Source organism: Neoarius graeffei, chromosome 24, assembly GCF_027579695.1.
Source record: "Neoarius graeffei isolate fNeoGra1 chromosome 24, fNeoGra1.pri, whole genome shotgun sequence".
Lineage (NCBI taxonomy): Eukaryota > Metazoa > Chordata > Actinopteri > Siluriformes > Ariidae > Neoarius > Neoarius graeffei.
Window position 1 is genome coordinate 12,458,782 of NC_083592.1, and position 16,506 is coordinate 12,475,287.

The window sequence follows — 16,506 nt, forward strand, 5'->3', positions numbered from 1 at the left end:
TGTTTTCGGTCATATTTATGCAGAAATCTAGAAAATTCTAAAGGGTTCACAAACTTTCAAGCACCACTGTAGCACATTGTAGCTTGAGACATACAGTACAAGCTCGGTCACGTAGTTTTGGCTCTAATAAAATGTTACACAGCATTCTCACTCCAAAGCCTAGTCTTATGTGATGTAATATTTCTTTATTCGAAATGTGTATGAAACTATATTGATCTAAAACCATTTATTCTGCCGTTTTAATAGTGCGTGATGATTTGGCTTTGCCGTTTGCACGATGTAGCAGTTATGTACTTGTTAGCTAAATTGGGTGCGTGTATTCCGGTCTGCCAAATGAATAAATATAACACTTCTGTATGCTTCGGGTTTCATTCTCACACGAATTTAACAATGCTTTTACACCTCCACAGCTGCATGCGCACACAGTGCATGCGGTGGTGCTGTGGTTTTCCACGCTGTACTTGGTGCATGCTGCTCATATCACTATTAACCTTTCATACTATTCAAGGAAGCAGTAAAACATAACTGCTTGTGCTCCTATGGAGGCCCAGGGGCCATGATTCATGAGTTATCCTTAATTTTCCATGTTGCACGCATCACTGTTTGCATTTTCGTACGACACTGAGTGATGTGTGTTGGCGGTAAATTTTATTTTGACTGATCTGAGCTCAGTTTTGTCGTTCTGAAAGTATGACGCTGACGCTGAGGAGGATCTGACCCCGAATCAGAAGTGGAAAAGCTGCAGAAAGAGGAAGTGCAGTGAGCATATGTGTTCTGTCGCACAGCTGGACAGAGATTGAGCGATCACAAGGACGAAAGGAGAGTGTTTTCATCCAGTCCAGGTAAGCGAAATAAAAGGTAATTGGAATATGATTGGCGAATTTACTTCCTCACTCAGCAAAGAAACTAGATATGTTTTATTTGAAACTGAGGTGATGTAAGAGCTGATACAATTTACACAGAGACCGAATTTGAGGCACAAACTCTGCCACTCTGTAATAGCAAAAGTGGACATTTTAACGACAAATCGAAACAGGACCTCAAGTGAACTTTAATCCTAAAGATTAAAAACAAACGTACAGAATAAACTACAGTTTAAAAGTGACAATTTGATCATAATGAAAGAGCTCTTGATGACAAACTAAAAGAAAAGGTAAATGTTGTGAAGGAACCCCCCCCAAAAAAACGTTCAGCAAACGGGTCTTTCGTTTCATTTATGGTTTCCTTCACTTACAATTTCGTAAAGTTCGTTCCAAATACGTTTCAGGGAATATTAAGAATCGATTTAAATGGTTTGGGACTAAAATTCTTTTGTATTTTGAAGCATTAACAGCTCACGATGATTCATGTCAACGTCTTTGTTTCTCGGAAACGTACACAGGAAGTGTATGTCACTGGTTTTGAGAGACATGGACTCGTATCAGAAAGAGGAAGTTAGAAGTCTGCGTTGGTTACACATGACATATGCTGTTCCATTTTTATTTGCACATGAGCAGCTTTAATTATAACTCCCTTGATTTGGCGACATTATTAACACTACTTGACATTCCTACAACAGCCACTCTGATCATAGTGCTGGAATTTTTTTTTTAAAACAAAGAAATGTCTAATTAATGAATGAACTAACTAACTAATTACTGTAGTCAAGCTTTCTGTAAGGAGATGTTTATGTTTATGGAAGGAGTCTTCAAGGTCAAACGTCAGGCTTAAGTTTTCTGCTACAGAAAAATTATGCTTAAAAGTTCTGTCATTTCATTCCTCGTGATAAAGGTTTTTTTTTTTTTGCAAGTACGCAACATCGTATTTATGCCACGGACATGAACAGGTCATGGTTAAAAGCAGAATTTAAAGAAAAGTTGTTCCAATAAAGCTTATCGTTGGAGTGGATGGTTGCCAAGGGTGCCAATACTTTTGGGTGCGACAGGATGAAAGAGATATAAATAAATGTCTGTCTCTCTGTCTGCTTGTCTGTCTAGGATCCACAAAAGGAAATATGTCGTGCTTGAAGTGCCTAAAATACACCATGTGTGTGGTGAACTTCGTCTTCTTCGTATGTATCAGTTCTAACACACGCACACACACACAGAAAGAGAGAGAGGATCTGTACAGTACGAGTACTTGACTGTGAAGGTGTCTGACTATTTCCAGTTCATAATTTTCCACCCAAGATGGTCAGCTGCTAACTTTATCAGGTTTCACACATTGATGTTCCTCTTATTTACAACCCCGATTCCAAAAAAGTTGGGACAAAGTACAAACTGTAAATAAAAACGGAATGCAATAATTTACAAAATCTCAAAAACTGATATTGTATTCACAATAGAACATAAACAACATATCAAATGTCGAAAGTCAGACATTTTGAAATTTCATGCCAAATATTGGCTCATTTGAAATTTCATGACAGCAACACATCTCAAAAAAGTTGGGACAGGGGCAATAAGAGGCTGGAAAAGTTAAAGGTACAAAAAAGGAACAGCTGGAGGACCAAATTGCAACTCATTAGGTCAATTGGCAATAGGTCATTAACATGACTGGGTATAAAAAGAGCATCTTGGAGTGGCAGCGGCTCTCAGAAGTAAAGATGGGAAGAGGATCACCAATCCCCCTAATTCTGCGCCGACAAATAGTGGAGCAATATCAGAAAGGAGTTCGACAGTGTAAAATTGCAAAGAGTTTGAACATATCAGCATCTACAGTGCATAATATCATCAAAAGATTCAGAGAGTCTGGAAGAATCTCTGTGCGTAAGGGTCAAGGCCGGAAAACCATACTGCACTGCATCACATACAGGCATGCTTCTGTATTGGAAATCACAAAATGGGCTCAGGAATATTTCCAGAGAACATTATCTGTGAACACAATTCACCGTGCCATCCGCCGTTGCCAGCTAAAACTCTATAGTTCAAAGAAGAAGCCGTATCTAAACACGATCCAGAAGCGCAGACGTCTTCTCTGGGCCAAGGCTCATTTAAAATGGACTGTGGCAAAGTGGAAAACTGTTCTGTGGTCAGACGAATCAAAATTTGAAGTTCTTTATGGAAATCAGGGACGCCGTGCCATTCGGACTAAAGAGGAGAAGGACAACCCAAGTTGTTATCAGCGCTCAGTTCAGAAGCCTGCATCTCTGATGGTATGGGGTTGCATTAGTGCATGTGGCATGGGCAGCTTACACATCTGGAAAGACGCCATCAATGCTGAAAGGTATATCCAGGTTCTAGAGCAACATATGCTCCCATCCAGACGACGTCTCTTTCAGGGAAGACCTTGCATTTTCCAACATGACAATGCCAAACCACACACTGCATCAATTACAGCATCATGGCTGCGTAGAAGAAGGGTCCGGGTACTGAACTGGCCAGCCTGCAGTCCAGATCTTTCACCCATAGAAAACGTTTGGCGCATCATAAAACGGAAGATACGACAAAAAAGACCTAAGACAGTTGAGCAACTAGAATCCTACATTAGACAAGAATGGGTTAACATTCCTATCCCTAAACTTGAGCAACTTGTCTCCTCAGTCCCCAGACGTTTACAGACTGTTGTAAAGAGAAAAGGGGATGTCTCACAGTGGGAAACATGGCCTTGTCCCAACTTTTTTGAGATGTGTTGTTGTCATGAAATTTAAAATCACCTAATTTTTCTCTTTAAATGATACATTTTCTCAGTTTAAACATTTGATACGTCATCTATGTTCTATTCTGAATAAAATATGGAATTTTGAAACTCCCACATCATTGCATTCCGTTTTTATTTACAATTTGTACTTTGTCCCAACTTTTTTGGAATTGGGGTTGTACCATCTAAACTTCTGAAAAACTACAAAAACCCAACCTTGTTCGATTAACGATATTTATACCACAGCGCTGTTGAATTGTCGATTCTGATTGGCCAGAAGGTGTTGATTCATTTCCTACTCATGGACACCAAATCACAGGTTTATATTAACCTTAGGTTAGCGTTATTGTTTCTATAGTAACAGCCAATTCAGAGTGACTTGCATCGAGAGCGCTTGGTACAATCCAGATGTAATGATGAATGGCTTTACAAATGCTCCCGCTGTGAAATGTTCTTTCAGGACTTGTTTACTTAGCGTTTATCGAAGGAGTCTCCAGCGTCAGTGTTGTAACAGGACATTTTCACAGATGCTCTGTTATTTGTCTTCGAGAGACAGTGAAGTAGCCATAGATCGATGATTTATAGCTACTCCAATGGAGATGGATGTAAATGCAAGCACCAAGTTGACCATGCTGAGATTTTCACACAGCTGTCTGTGATGATTGCAGCTCTGCGGAGCTGCCATCTTTGGATTGGGGATCTACATGAGCACCACGTCCAAGTACATGTCCATCTTCCCGTCCTTGCCAGTCGTGAACTTGGCCAGCGTGGTCTTCGTCATCGGCATATTCGTCACCTGCGTGTCCTTCCTTGGTTTCCTGGGGGCTCTTAAGGAAAACCGCTGCCTGTTGATTTCCGTAAGTCTTAACGCTACTCCAAACGAAGACCAGAGTCAAAGATCAGTGTCAGAAAAGTTTTTATGAGTTGCTTCCTTTCAAATTATGTGCTAAAAGTACTAGAACTGAAGTGCAGCTTCAAATTATTCACTCGAGTTTAAAGTAAGAATAACTGATTTTATTTCTTCATGGCAAATTAGTGTGAATTAACAACAGTTTTAATCAAATCCATGACATGTTAGCGAGCATAATCCTCGAACAACTAGCTGAATACTAATTGCTAGCTGTTTCATCACTGACTGGAAAAGTGTAATGTGTGTCGCAGCAGACAGATGAGTTTTCGGTTTGGATTTGTTTAGCGTTTTCTGCCAGGAATATAGGCTACTTTTCCAGCGCTACTTCATACTTTCAGAAAACATAAATATCATGGTCGATAGGATCAGGAATGATGAAGCACAGATAACAAAAAAATGAACTAAATATCATCGCGGCGTTCTTGCCGTTTGGTTTATTTTATTAAGTCAGCTTTGAACAAGGCCAAAACATCGAACAAAACCTCAAGTCAACTCTGACACACCAGGAGCTAACTTCCCTTCACACGCACAGTCTCAGTGAATTTACCATTCTTGCTTACGATGCAAAAACACACACACAAACTGGCAGCCAAACCCAACAAGAATCAGCAATTATTTTCCCACTGATCTTAACTCAGGTCATGAGACAGAGACTGATGAAGTCCTATCTATCCAAAGAAACCTTGGAAAGTCCGCGTGTTGCTGAACAACTTAGTGCTAGGAATATTACAGTACTGTATATACGGGGTTTTAAGGTGTTTTTTTCCCCTTATGCATTATGAATTAAAAAAATATCTATCAGAAAATATTGTTTGGTAATTCCATTTATGTCTGAACTCTTTGCTTCCAGTTTTTCATTCTCTTGTTCCTGCTGATGTTGGCCGAGCTGATCGTGGCCTGCCTCCTGCTCTTGTACGAGAAGGATGTAAGAAAACTTTTTTTCAGATGACTCAAAGTGAACAAAACATATTTTATCAAACAGCAAATCAGATCTCATCTCATCATCTCTAGCAGCTTTATCCTGTTCTACAGGGTCGCAAGCAAGCTGGAGCCTATCCCAGCTGACTACGGGCGAAAGGCGGGGTACACCCTGGACAAGTCACCAGGTCATCACAGGGCTGACACATAGACACAGACAACCATTCACACTCACATTCACACCTACGGACAATTTAGAGTCACCAGTTAACCTAACCTGCATGTCTTTGGACTGTGGGGGAAACCGGAGCACCCGGAGGAAACCCACGCGGACACGGGGAGAACATGCAAACTCCACACAGAAAGGCCCTCGCCGGCCACGGGGCTCGAACCCGGACCTTCTTGCTGTGAGGCGACAGCGCTAACCGCTACACCACCGTGCCGCCCTGCCATTGCATTATAAGAATATAAAATGGACTGTGTTGGCAACATGTAATGGATCAATCTTACCAAACATCAGTCTCAGTTAACAGTGTGTATTCCAGCTTTATGTTTGTTTTGTACTTTGTCGATTCTTAACTTGCCTTTGAACTTTGGACCTACAACGTTATGCCGATAAATGTAACTGTCGGGGTGCGTTTTGTTTTGAAAGCATGCACATTTTGTCCAGTTTTTGGCTGAAAGGAAATGTATTGATTCCATGTTTCTGTTTTGTTGTTGTTAGGAATAGGGGTACACGAAAAGAGGAAAAAAAAAAAAACTCAGTTCGCGATATTGTTTTGGCGTCACCATGATGCTAATTCTGGGCGGCACGGTGGTGTAGTGGTTAGCGCTGTCGCCTCACAGCAAGAAGGTCCGGGTTCGAGCCCAGCGGCTGGTGAGGGCCTTTCTGTGTGGAGTTTGCATGTTCTCCCCGTGTCCGCGTGGGTTTCCTCCGGGTGCTCCGGTTTCCCCCACAGTCCAAAGACATGCAGGTTAGGTTAACTGGTGACTCTAAATTAACCGTAGGTGTGAATGTGAATGGTTGTCTGTGTCTATGTCCAGGGTGTACCCTGCCTCTCGCCCGTAGTCAGCTGGGATAGGCTCCAGCTTGCCTGCGACCCTGTAGAACAGGATAAGCGGCTACAGATAATGGATGGATGGATGATGCTAATTCGCGATGTTATTTTCAAAAAATGAACTTAATGTCTAGACTAGAGACAAGAACACAGGCTGAATGCCTTGAGCCGAATAAAGACTCATCGTAGACTTTGTACTGCTCGTAGATTGACCAGTACATCGAAAAGGACCTGAAGAACAGCATGCAGCAAGTCAGGACTAAAAATGAAAGCACCACCATTGACTGGAACATCATTCAGAAGACTGTAAGTGATAATAACATTTGAGGAATAACAAAATGGCGCACATAATGAGGCCTACTGAGAACTTTGGTCTTTCCTACATGGCTGTAGTTCAAGTGCTGTGGCATAAACAGCTCAGCGGACTGGGAATCCTCTGTGCCCACTTCATGTTGCCAATCAACACCATGTCAAGCCAAATACTGGAAAGAGGTATGCCAACTTTCTCATTGTATCTGTTTGTAACGTGGGAATAAGTGTAAATGTAAAAAGGATGCTTTGTGTATGGCTGTAGGGCTGCTATGTGAAACTGAAGAACTGGTTTGAAAGCAATCTTCTAGGAACTGGGATCACAGTCATCATCATCTGCAGCATTGAGGTACAAACCACCGTTATTTATGAGTGAAATTCTGAATAAGACAATAAAAGCTTGGGTTTCAAAAGGGTGTGTTGTTTGGAAGCACATTTCCAAGCAAGTGGACAGAAACGCGTCCAGTAATAAGACCTTTGAGATAAAATATCATCTCAAGGTTTTAGATAAAAGTCAGCGGATGAGTGTTCAGATTCTGATTAAGATTCCGTATGTTGACAGCATTTAGCACATTGTGTGCTTTTAGACAAACACTACATGACCAAAAGTTTGGAGACACTTGACCATGACTCCTGTATATGGTTCTTCCACAAACTGTTGCCACATGATTGTTTAGAATATCGTTGCATTCCGTCAAATTGCAATTTCCCTTCACTGGAACTAAGAGGCCCAAACCTGTTCCTGAGGCATGACAAGGCTCCTGTGCACAAAGCAAGCTCCATGAAGACATGGCTTGCCAAAGTTGGAGTGGAAGAAGTTGAGTGTCCTGTACAGAGCCCTGACTGAACACCTTTGGGATGAACTGGAACACCGGCTGCACCCCAGGCCTCCTCAGTTCCTGACCTCATTAATGCTCCTGCGGCTGAATGATCACAAATCCCCACAGCCATGTTTAAAAACCAAGTGGAAAGCCTTCCCAGAAAAGTGGAGATCTGAAAAGGGATGTTTAACACACAGATATGGGTGTGATAGTCATGCCCACAAACTTTTGGCAATAAAAGTGTCCAGAAGTTGGTCAGTGACAGCTGTGGTAGCGATGTCAATATACCCACCCAACGTTACCAAGTAAAAGAGATAGCAAAGATATCTGTTGTCATGATTTAGCTCCATGTATTGACTCGTGTATAGCTTGTACAAACTTTCTAAATGCGAGAAAACTGACAACATTCTAACAAGTCTTCACGATGTTAAAGAACCTGAATCAGAAATATCAGTTGCACCAGTTTGCTCTTATTTCACCTGAACGCTTTTGGGGTTCGTTCCTCCGTATCAGGTGGCTCAAAGCCATCAATAAGATGTCTTATCTCATTATCTCTAGCCGCTTTATCCTGTTCTACAGGGTCGCAGGCAAGCTGGAGCCTATCCCAGCTGACTACGGGCGAAAGGCGGGGTACACCCTGGACAAGTCGCCAGGTCATCACAGGGCTGACACATAGACACAGACAACCATTCACACTCACATTCACACCTACGGTCAATTTAGAGTCACCAGTTAACCTAACCTGCATGTCTTTGGACTGTGGGGGAAACCGGAGCACCCGGAGGAAACCCACACGGACACGGGGAGAACATGCAAACTCCGCACAGAAAGGCCCTCGTCGGCCACGGGGCTCGAACCCGGACCTTCTTGCTGTGAGGCGACAGCGCTAACCACTACACCACCGTGCCGCCTCAGTAAGATGTGCTTATTTTTTTTTTTTCCTGACTGGTAAGATAAGACTCTTGTTACTTGTTAGCAACATTAGCCTATTACTCAAGAAGCATTTTTGACACCGATGTAAATTTGGAAACCAATGTTCCACCCAAACATTTCTTTAAAAGAAGGAACATCACCAATGGCAGAGATCACTGAAAAAGTGATTATTTTCCAAAAACAGGTTGACCCAAAGTGCGTTACACTTCTTATAGCACGGGAATGTTAACCAATGAGAATTGAACAGCGATGTGGTATACAGTGGATTATTCAACGTAATCTAAAGTACTGCTATTAATTTGGGTTAATTTGGATCTCTCGCTTCCATTCAGCTATTCTTCCTCTGCTCATTTAGTGCTCTCTGTCTTTCTGGCTGTAGGTTTTGGGTATGTGCTTCTCCATGACACTGTTTTGCCACATCAGCAAAACTGGACTTGGCTACAAGTGAACAGCCGTGTCAGTTTTCCCACAATGCAGAAGAGAGAGCCAGTCAGAAGATCGGAAGAGAGTGGACAAGAAAGCTTGGCTTCCATTTATACTATTATACTTTCATAATTTCATCATTAAACTTCGTGACACTCGTCTAGATTACTGTTCTGACATATACAACATGAACGTGATACATGTTGATGCCTATAGATGTTTTTTTTTGTCAAATAAAGATCGCATTTTCGTAAATGTGTATGTACAGAAAATGCACATGTGGCTGGATACATGGTAAACTGTAGCGATAAGATGTTGCCTTTCATCTTTAACAGAGTGCAATAACAGGCTGGACCACACTTTTTTTGTTTTGTTTTTTTAATAAAATGCCATTGAGCTTTTAAGTGAACTCCGCTATCTTGACGATGTTTAAGTGAAAAATTGACATCAGCACATGTTGCAGTCTTTAACAGAAGCACTTTTATGAGCGGGATTAGCTTTTCAGTGCTAAATTTAACTTCATGTTACATTGTGGTGTAAGGAAACTCCCTTCCATGACCAAAAGTCCACACACACACACTGGAATGGATCAAAATAGCCGTCTAATATCCCAAAAAGTCCCCGGATTGCCTTTTTTAAAACTGTAGTTGTACAAATTTATGTACCATGCTAAACATGCTGCTTTTTTTAACTTTAATGTAATCTTAAATATCTGAGCACATTAAAATGATTCATGTTCTTTTCCTATATCGCGTCCAGGATTGCTGTGCTAACTGCTGCACCTTGTGACTTCCTGCTTGCCAAAAAAATAAACTTTTTGGGTGAAAAACAAAAGCATGCAGTGATATTTTGGTCAAGTACAGTGGTGCTTGAAAGTTTGTGAACCCATATGACTTAAAACAACATCAGATTTTCACACAAGGCCTAAACATAGATAAAGAGAACCCAGTTAAACAAATGAGACAAAAATATTATACTTGGTCATTTATTTGTTGAGGAAAATGATCCAATATTACATATCTGTGAGTGGCAAAAAGTATGTGACCCCCTTGTGCAGCAATAACTGCAACTAAACGTTTGCGGTAACTGTTGATCAGTCCTGCACACCGGCTTGGAGGAATTTTAGCCCATTCCTCCGTACAGAACAGCTTCAACTCTGGGATGTTGGTGGGTTTCCTCACATGAACTGCTCGCTTCAGGTCCTTCCACAACATTTCCATTGGATTAAGGTCAGGACTTTGACTTGGCCATTCCAAAACATTCACTTTATTCTTCTTTAACCATTCTTTGGTAGAACGACTTGTGTGCTTAGGGTCGTTGTTTTGCTGCATGACCCACCTTCTCTTGAGATTCAGTTCATGGACAGATGTCCTGACATTTTCCTTTAGAATTTGCTGGTTTAATTCAGAATTCGTTGTTCCATCAACGATGGCAAGCCGTCCTGGCCTAGATGCAGTAAAACAGGCCCCAACCATGATACTACCACCACCATGATTCACAGATGGGATAAGGTTCTTATGCTGGAATGCAGTGTTTTCCTTTCTCCAAACATAACGCTTTTCATTTAAACCAAAAAGTTCTATTTTGGTCTCATCCATCCACAAAACATTTTTCCAATAGCCTTCTGGCTTGTCCACATGATCTTTAGCAAACTGCAGATGAGCAGCAATGTTCTTTTTGGAGAGCAGTGGCTTTCTCCTTGCAACCCTGCCATGCACACCATTGTTGTTCAGTGTTCTCCTGATGGTGGACTCATGAACATTAGCCAATGTGAGAGAGGCCTTCAGTTGCTTAGAAGTTACCCTGGGGTCCTTTGTGACCTCGCCGACTATTACACACCTTGCTCTTGGAGTGATCTTTGTTGGTTGACCACTCCTGGGGAGGGTAACAATGGTTTTGAATTTCCTTCATTTGTACACAATCTGTCTGACTGTGGATTGGCGGAGTCCAAACTCTTTAGAGATGGTTTTGTAACCTTTTCCAGCCTGATGAGCATCAACACTTTTTCTGAGGTCCTCAGAAATCTCCTTTGTCGTGCCATGATACACTTCCACAAACATGTTGTGAAGATCAGACTTCAATAGATCCCTGTTCTTTAAATAAAACAGAGTGCCCACTCACACCTGATGGTCGTCCCATTGATTGAAAACACCTGACTCGAATTTCACCTTCAAATTAACTGCTAATCCTAGAGGTTCACATACTTTTGCCACTCACATATGTAATGTTGGATCATTTTCCTCAATAAATAAATGACCAAGTATAATATTTTTGTTTCATTTGTTTAGCTGGGTTCTCTTTATCTACTTTTAGGACTTGTGTGAAAATCTGATGTTTTAGGTCATATTTATGCAGAAATATAGAAAATTCTAAAGGGTTCACAAACTTTCAAGCACCACTGTACCTACTTCTTTAATTGGCTTATTTAATCATTTAGAGAAGCGGTTCGAGTTTCACTTTGTTTGAAAGTGGGAAATATTTCACTGATGGCTGCCTCTTCATTTAGCAATGCAAGGAAGACAACAACTTGCAGTTTGTAGTTACAAAGCTCATAAACGCCTTCAGGAAATGCAGTTCTATATTCTGATGATGCCTACTTGTCCCAAAACTACCATCGGAATTGAACAGGGTGAGGCAACACTGAAAGACTGAAGACCAGGAAAGCATCCAGACCTGACCATGTTTATTCCTCTTACCTTAAAGTCCGTGCCAACCAGCTGGTCCTTGCCTTCACACATATTTTCAACATGCCACTGGAGACCTTCTGGTTCCAACTTTCCAAAATAACTTCTGTTCCAAAAAACCCACGCTACTTCAAGTCTTTATAAACCCAAGCTGGTCTCTCTGACCTATGTGGTTATGAGAACATTTGAAGGACAGAGGCTTGACTGTGTAATTTACCAATTGGTCAAATAGATCAGTTGATGACGGTCAATTATGGGGTTACAATTCTTACTCTTGCACCATGACTAGCCAGGGTCTATGCCTCCTCCTGGAACTGGATCACCAGCTTTCCGACTGGGTGGAGGCAGCAGGCAAGGCAGCCAAAATTCACATGTGGGACCCACTCAGGGATCTGTGTTCTGCACACTGCTCTTCTCCAGGGGCTGTTCTTTTAAAAGATTGTTATTAGCCAATTTGAAGGGCATTACAAAGATCTCAATAGACCCCCAGGAATTTGACAGTTGGCCAAATAGGTCAGGTGATAAAACCGTTAATTTGGGGTTACCTCCTCTAGCACCTTGCCGACCCAGGGGTCAAAGATATGCTCCTGCCTCCACCTGTAAACAGGTCACCAGCATTCTGACTAGTTTGAGACAGTAAGCAAGGGAAAGTCACATGTGGAACTCTGGCCAACACAGGTGCCCCAAGTACCGTGTGTGGTCTGCCAACTGCTCTTCCATCTGCACAGGAAATGACCATCTCCAAGGACCATTCTTTTAAAAGACTGCCATTGGACCATCGATAGTACATTACAGAGACCTCACTGGACCCCCCAGTAATTTGCCAATTGGTCAAACAGATCACTTGATCGGGGATTATACTACCTACTCTTGCACCTTGACTACCCGGGGTCTATGACAGGGTCCTGCCTTCAGCTGTAACTGGGTCACCAGCATTCTGACTAGTTGGAAGCAGCATGTGGGCTTGGGAAAACTCTCATGTACCCCCAGAGATTTTTTTTTTTTTTTATTCCTTATAAGAGTGATTCCACGCTTATGGGTACTGAAATGGGGACATGAACTTATTTTTAAAAATTCACCTAAAACCATTTCTTTTTTTACCATCAGGTCACAAAACATGTAATCTTTAATGAATGATATGTTAAAAGATAACTTTAATTTTCTGAGATGTAATAAAAACATATTTATATGCCAAAGTCAAGCCTACGAGTTCCAAAATGATGTTTGTTACATTACTTCTGTTACGATTGTCCATCTCGCGTCTGTTACAAATTAATTACAATCTAGCTATATACCATGTTAATCTTATTGAAAGAATGTGTATGTTTATTCTACTACACGTTTATTAATTATATTTGCTAAAACATCACCTTCCTATGTTTCAAAAAGCCAACCAGTCTTTTTACATTTTTGTATCAGACAATGTCATTCTATTGGTGTCAAACATTATTAAAAAAAAGCTGATGTAGATTGCTACATTAAAAAAAAACCCCTCACTGTTATATTCTAATATATCATTACTTTATCTATACATAATAAAATACAGTTATAAAATAATTCTACATTGTCAAAATTGAGAATATATATGTCCACAACACTTCTGTTACGTTCTGACTTTGGCATATAAATATGTTTTTATTACATCTCAGAAAATTAAAGTTATCTTTTAACATATCATTCATTAAAGATTACATGTTTTGTTACCTGATGGTAAAAAAAGAAATGGTTTTAGGTGAATTTTTAACCCCGCCGACAGTAGTCGGAGGGGTTATTATTTTCACCTGCGTCAGTCTGTGTGTGTGTGTATATCTGTCTGTCGGTCTGCAAGATATCTCAAGAACCAATGGATCGATTTGGACCAAATTTTGTACATGTGTTGCCAATCACCCAGGAAGGAAACCATTAAATTTTGGAGGTCAAAGGTCAAGGTCATGGCAGAACTTCTAAATTTTCGCCCAATGTATTTTAATAGGGAAAAGGCGGGGTTTGCACTCGTTAGAGTGTCCCTGTCTAGTTAAAAATAAGTTCATGTCCCCATTTCAGTACCCGTAAGCGTGGAATCACTCATAACACAGATTGAAAATAATCATTAACGTATATTACTTTCAGCTTTTGGCCATTTACAAAAAAAAAAAATCAGAAAACAAAAGAGCACAACTGTAATTCATCATGATTCCACCATTTTATTTTAAGAATAAAATCCTGTCTCCTCCATAATTTTAAGACCAAATAAAAATAATAACCCTAAAAAAATACTAAGATTTCCTTTGACGGTTTTTAAAATAATTTTGTTCTTTTGGAAATCGTTACGCAAAAAAATAAGTACAATTTAAAAGTAAAACTAAAAAAAAAAAAAAAAAAACCCACAAAAATGTAACTGTACACAGCAGAGTACATTTATTGCAAACTTTAAACACCCCCTTATACCTCTTCAACTATACACAAAAAAATTAATTGCAATTCACCTAAAATATGCAAAAAAACAAACCAAAAAAAAAACAAAAAACCTTGAACAAAAGTTGATCGTTGTGTTCTGCTTTGTGAAGAAAAACAACTGTGGATTGAGTTTAGAGTTTGACCCGTTTTCCCTCCGCGGTTCCTGACAGCAAACATGTTAAAGTGGAGTTTGATGCCTTTTGTAAAGTTTCTTGTAACTGTATTGTGTTGTGTGCTTCAGATGGCCAGCTGTTTATATTTTTTTTAAAAAAGGCCTTCAAATAAAAAAATTTTTGAAAATCTACTACAGATAAAGCCACACCCACTGACCGAGGTCATGAAAACGGACGAGCTGTCTTTAAGAAGCTTTTAGTTTCAAGATAAAAACTCAAACTCTCTTTTTATTTGTTTCAATGTGCAAGTCTGCAATAGCGGTTTAGTTTTGACTGTCAAACAGAACTGTATAATGTGTTTAATCTGCTGTCGTAACAATCCGTTTCTCTGTGGCGGCTCCATTCTTCGGACAAATCGCTTAACAAATGCGAGAAGAAATAATGCCAGATTTATGAATTGTTACAATCTCTTCCCCACACCCCCACCCCACACACACTTGAGAACGTGATTAGTAAAAGCCGGGTTGAGTTGTTTTGAAAATCAAAACCATGATCAGCAAGTGAAGGATGTATATGGAAGTCTGGCGAGTCGATGAATTTTTTTTTTCCCCTTGCCTGCAATACAGTAAGAATGTGGCTCCAGGATATTAAATCAAAATGCTTGTGCGAGGTTCAGGTACTTTTTGCGTTACGATGTTGTGCCGGTGTTTTTCAGGTTTTCTCAGCTCGTCTAAAGAAACCACGTGAAGGATTTAACTGAAGTAAGCTGATTTTAATCGCCACGCAACAAACACGCACGCTGTTGTCCGACACGGTCCTATAATTTTGCTTCGAAGTGACCACGGCAATACGTCCATGGGCACAAGAAACCGATTCGAACACAACGCTTCTCAGCATGCGATCCAATTTGTTTACGTTATAAAAAACAGCGCCGGGGAAGTCCTGAACGTAAAACCGCGTTGTCTGGGTAAGGAGTCTGAGAACAGCTTTTAAAAAAAAAAAAAAAAAAGCAGCATTGAAATATGGGAAAAAAAGATACTCATCTTGAGAATTAACAATTATAATAATAGCTACGAGGATGAAAATCATCTAACATCGAACAGTCCACTGCCATTTCACCAGCTATCAGAAACTAATATCAGCATTGCTGTGACTAAAACGACATTACGTTTTTAATCATTATATTTGACCCAAATTCCATAAACGGGATAATTAACTGATTTGTCCTAATCATGTAAAACCCTTGATAACTAATGAAACAGGAACAGTTTTGTCATGAGCTCACGCTTCAGCTCGACGCAAACCGAAATCTTTTCCGAATCTCAAACTAATAAACCTTTCAGAGAACATATTATTTCACACCTACAATTACCTACCGCAACAACAGCGTGCAGCCGAACCCCGTGACAAGGAGGTACGGTGCCGGCGGCGAGGATTTCTGATAGCTCGTCAATAAACTTGAGTGTTAATTATAACTATACACCAGTCGATTTGCAGCATGTGGATATCAGCTAACGAGTACGTTTTTTGACCTACCGAAAAAGTACCTAGTAATCTACGTCCTGCGCTAAAAACGTCGCACATCGATTCACTTTGCAAAAGGGACAGGTACACGATATGCTACTTTGACGACTTGAGCTTGATCACGAGTGAGCGGTAGAAAGTCAGAAGAATTCCAGACCCAGGCTGGGGTTCAAGTACGACTTGTTCATTTCTCCTCCCCGTTCTCAATCTGCATCAACTCAGACGGAGTTACGCTGATGGAACTTGAAGGATCGAGTGAATATCACCGTCACTGCAGACTTCGGGAGCAGAAACTGCAGTTTGGACCAATTGAAGATCTCATCTCATTATCTCTAGCCGCTTTATCCTGTTCTACAGGGTCGCAGGCAAGCTGGAGCCTATCCCAGCTGACTACGGGCGAAAGGCGGGGTACACCCTGGACAAGTCGCCAGGTCATCACAGGGCTGACACATAGACACAGACAACCATTCACACTCACATTCACACCTACGGTCAATTTAGAGTCACCAGTTAACCTAACCTGCATGTCTTTGGACTGTGGGGGAAACCGGAGCACCCGGAGGAAACCCACGCGGACACGGGGAGAACATGCAAACTCCGCACAGAAAGGCCCTCGCCGGCCACGGGGCTCGAACCCGGACCTTCTTGTTGTGAGGCGGCAGCGCTAACCACTACACCACCGTGCTGCCCCCAATTGAAGATTTAATAGTTAAAAAAAACAATAATAAATAAACAAAACAAACAAACCACACCATTTCA

General features: G+C 40.9%; 1 protein-coding gene across 2 annotated transcripts; it reads left to right on the plus strand.

Annotated features, from left to right (window-relative positions):
• The first annotated feature begins 742 nt into the window (after positions 1–742).
• On the plus strand, positions 743–9,399 carry zgc:64051 (leukocyte surface antigen CD53). Of its 2 annotated transcripts, none has more exons than XM_060906700.1 (8): positions 743–842; positions 1,977–2,050; positions 4,287–4,475; positions 5,379–5,453; positions 6,712–6,810; positions 6,898–6,996; positions 7,079–7,162; positions 8,947–9,399. In XM_060906700.1, the coding sequence occupies exons 2-8, from the start codon at positions 1,994–1,996 to the stop codon at positions 9,013–9,015; spliced, it is 672 nt and encodes a 223-aa protein (XP_060762683.1). In that variant the 5' UTR covers positions 743–842; positions 1,977–1,993; the 3' UTR covers positions 9,016–9,399. The 2 variants fall into 2 exon arrangements, with proteins under 2 accessions (XP_060762683.1, XP_060762684.1); XM_060906701.1 differs by having other exon boundaries at positions 768–858.
• The last annotated feature ends 7,107 nt before the right edge of the window (positions 9,400–16,506 follow it).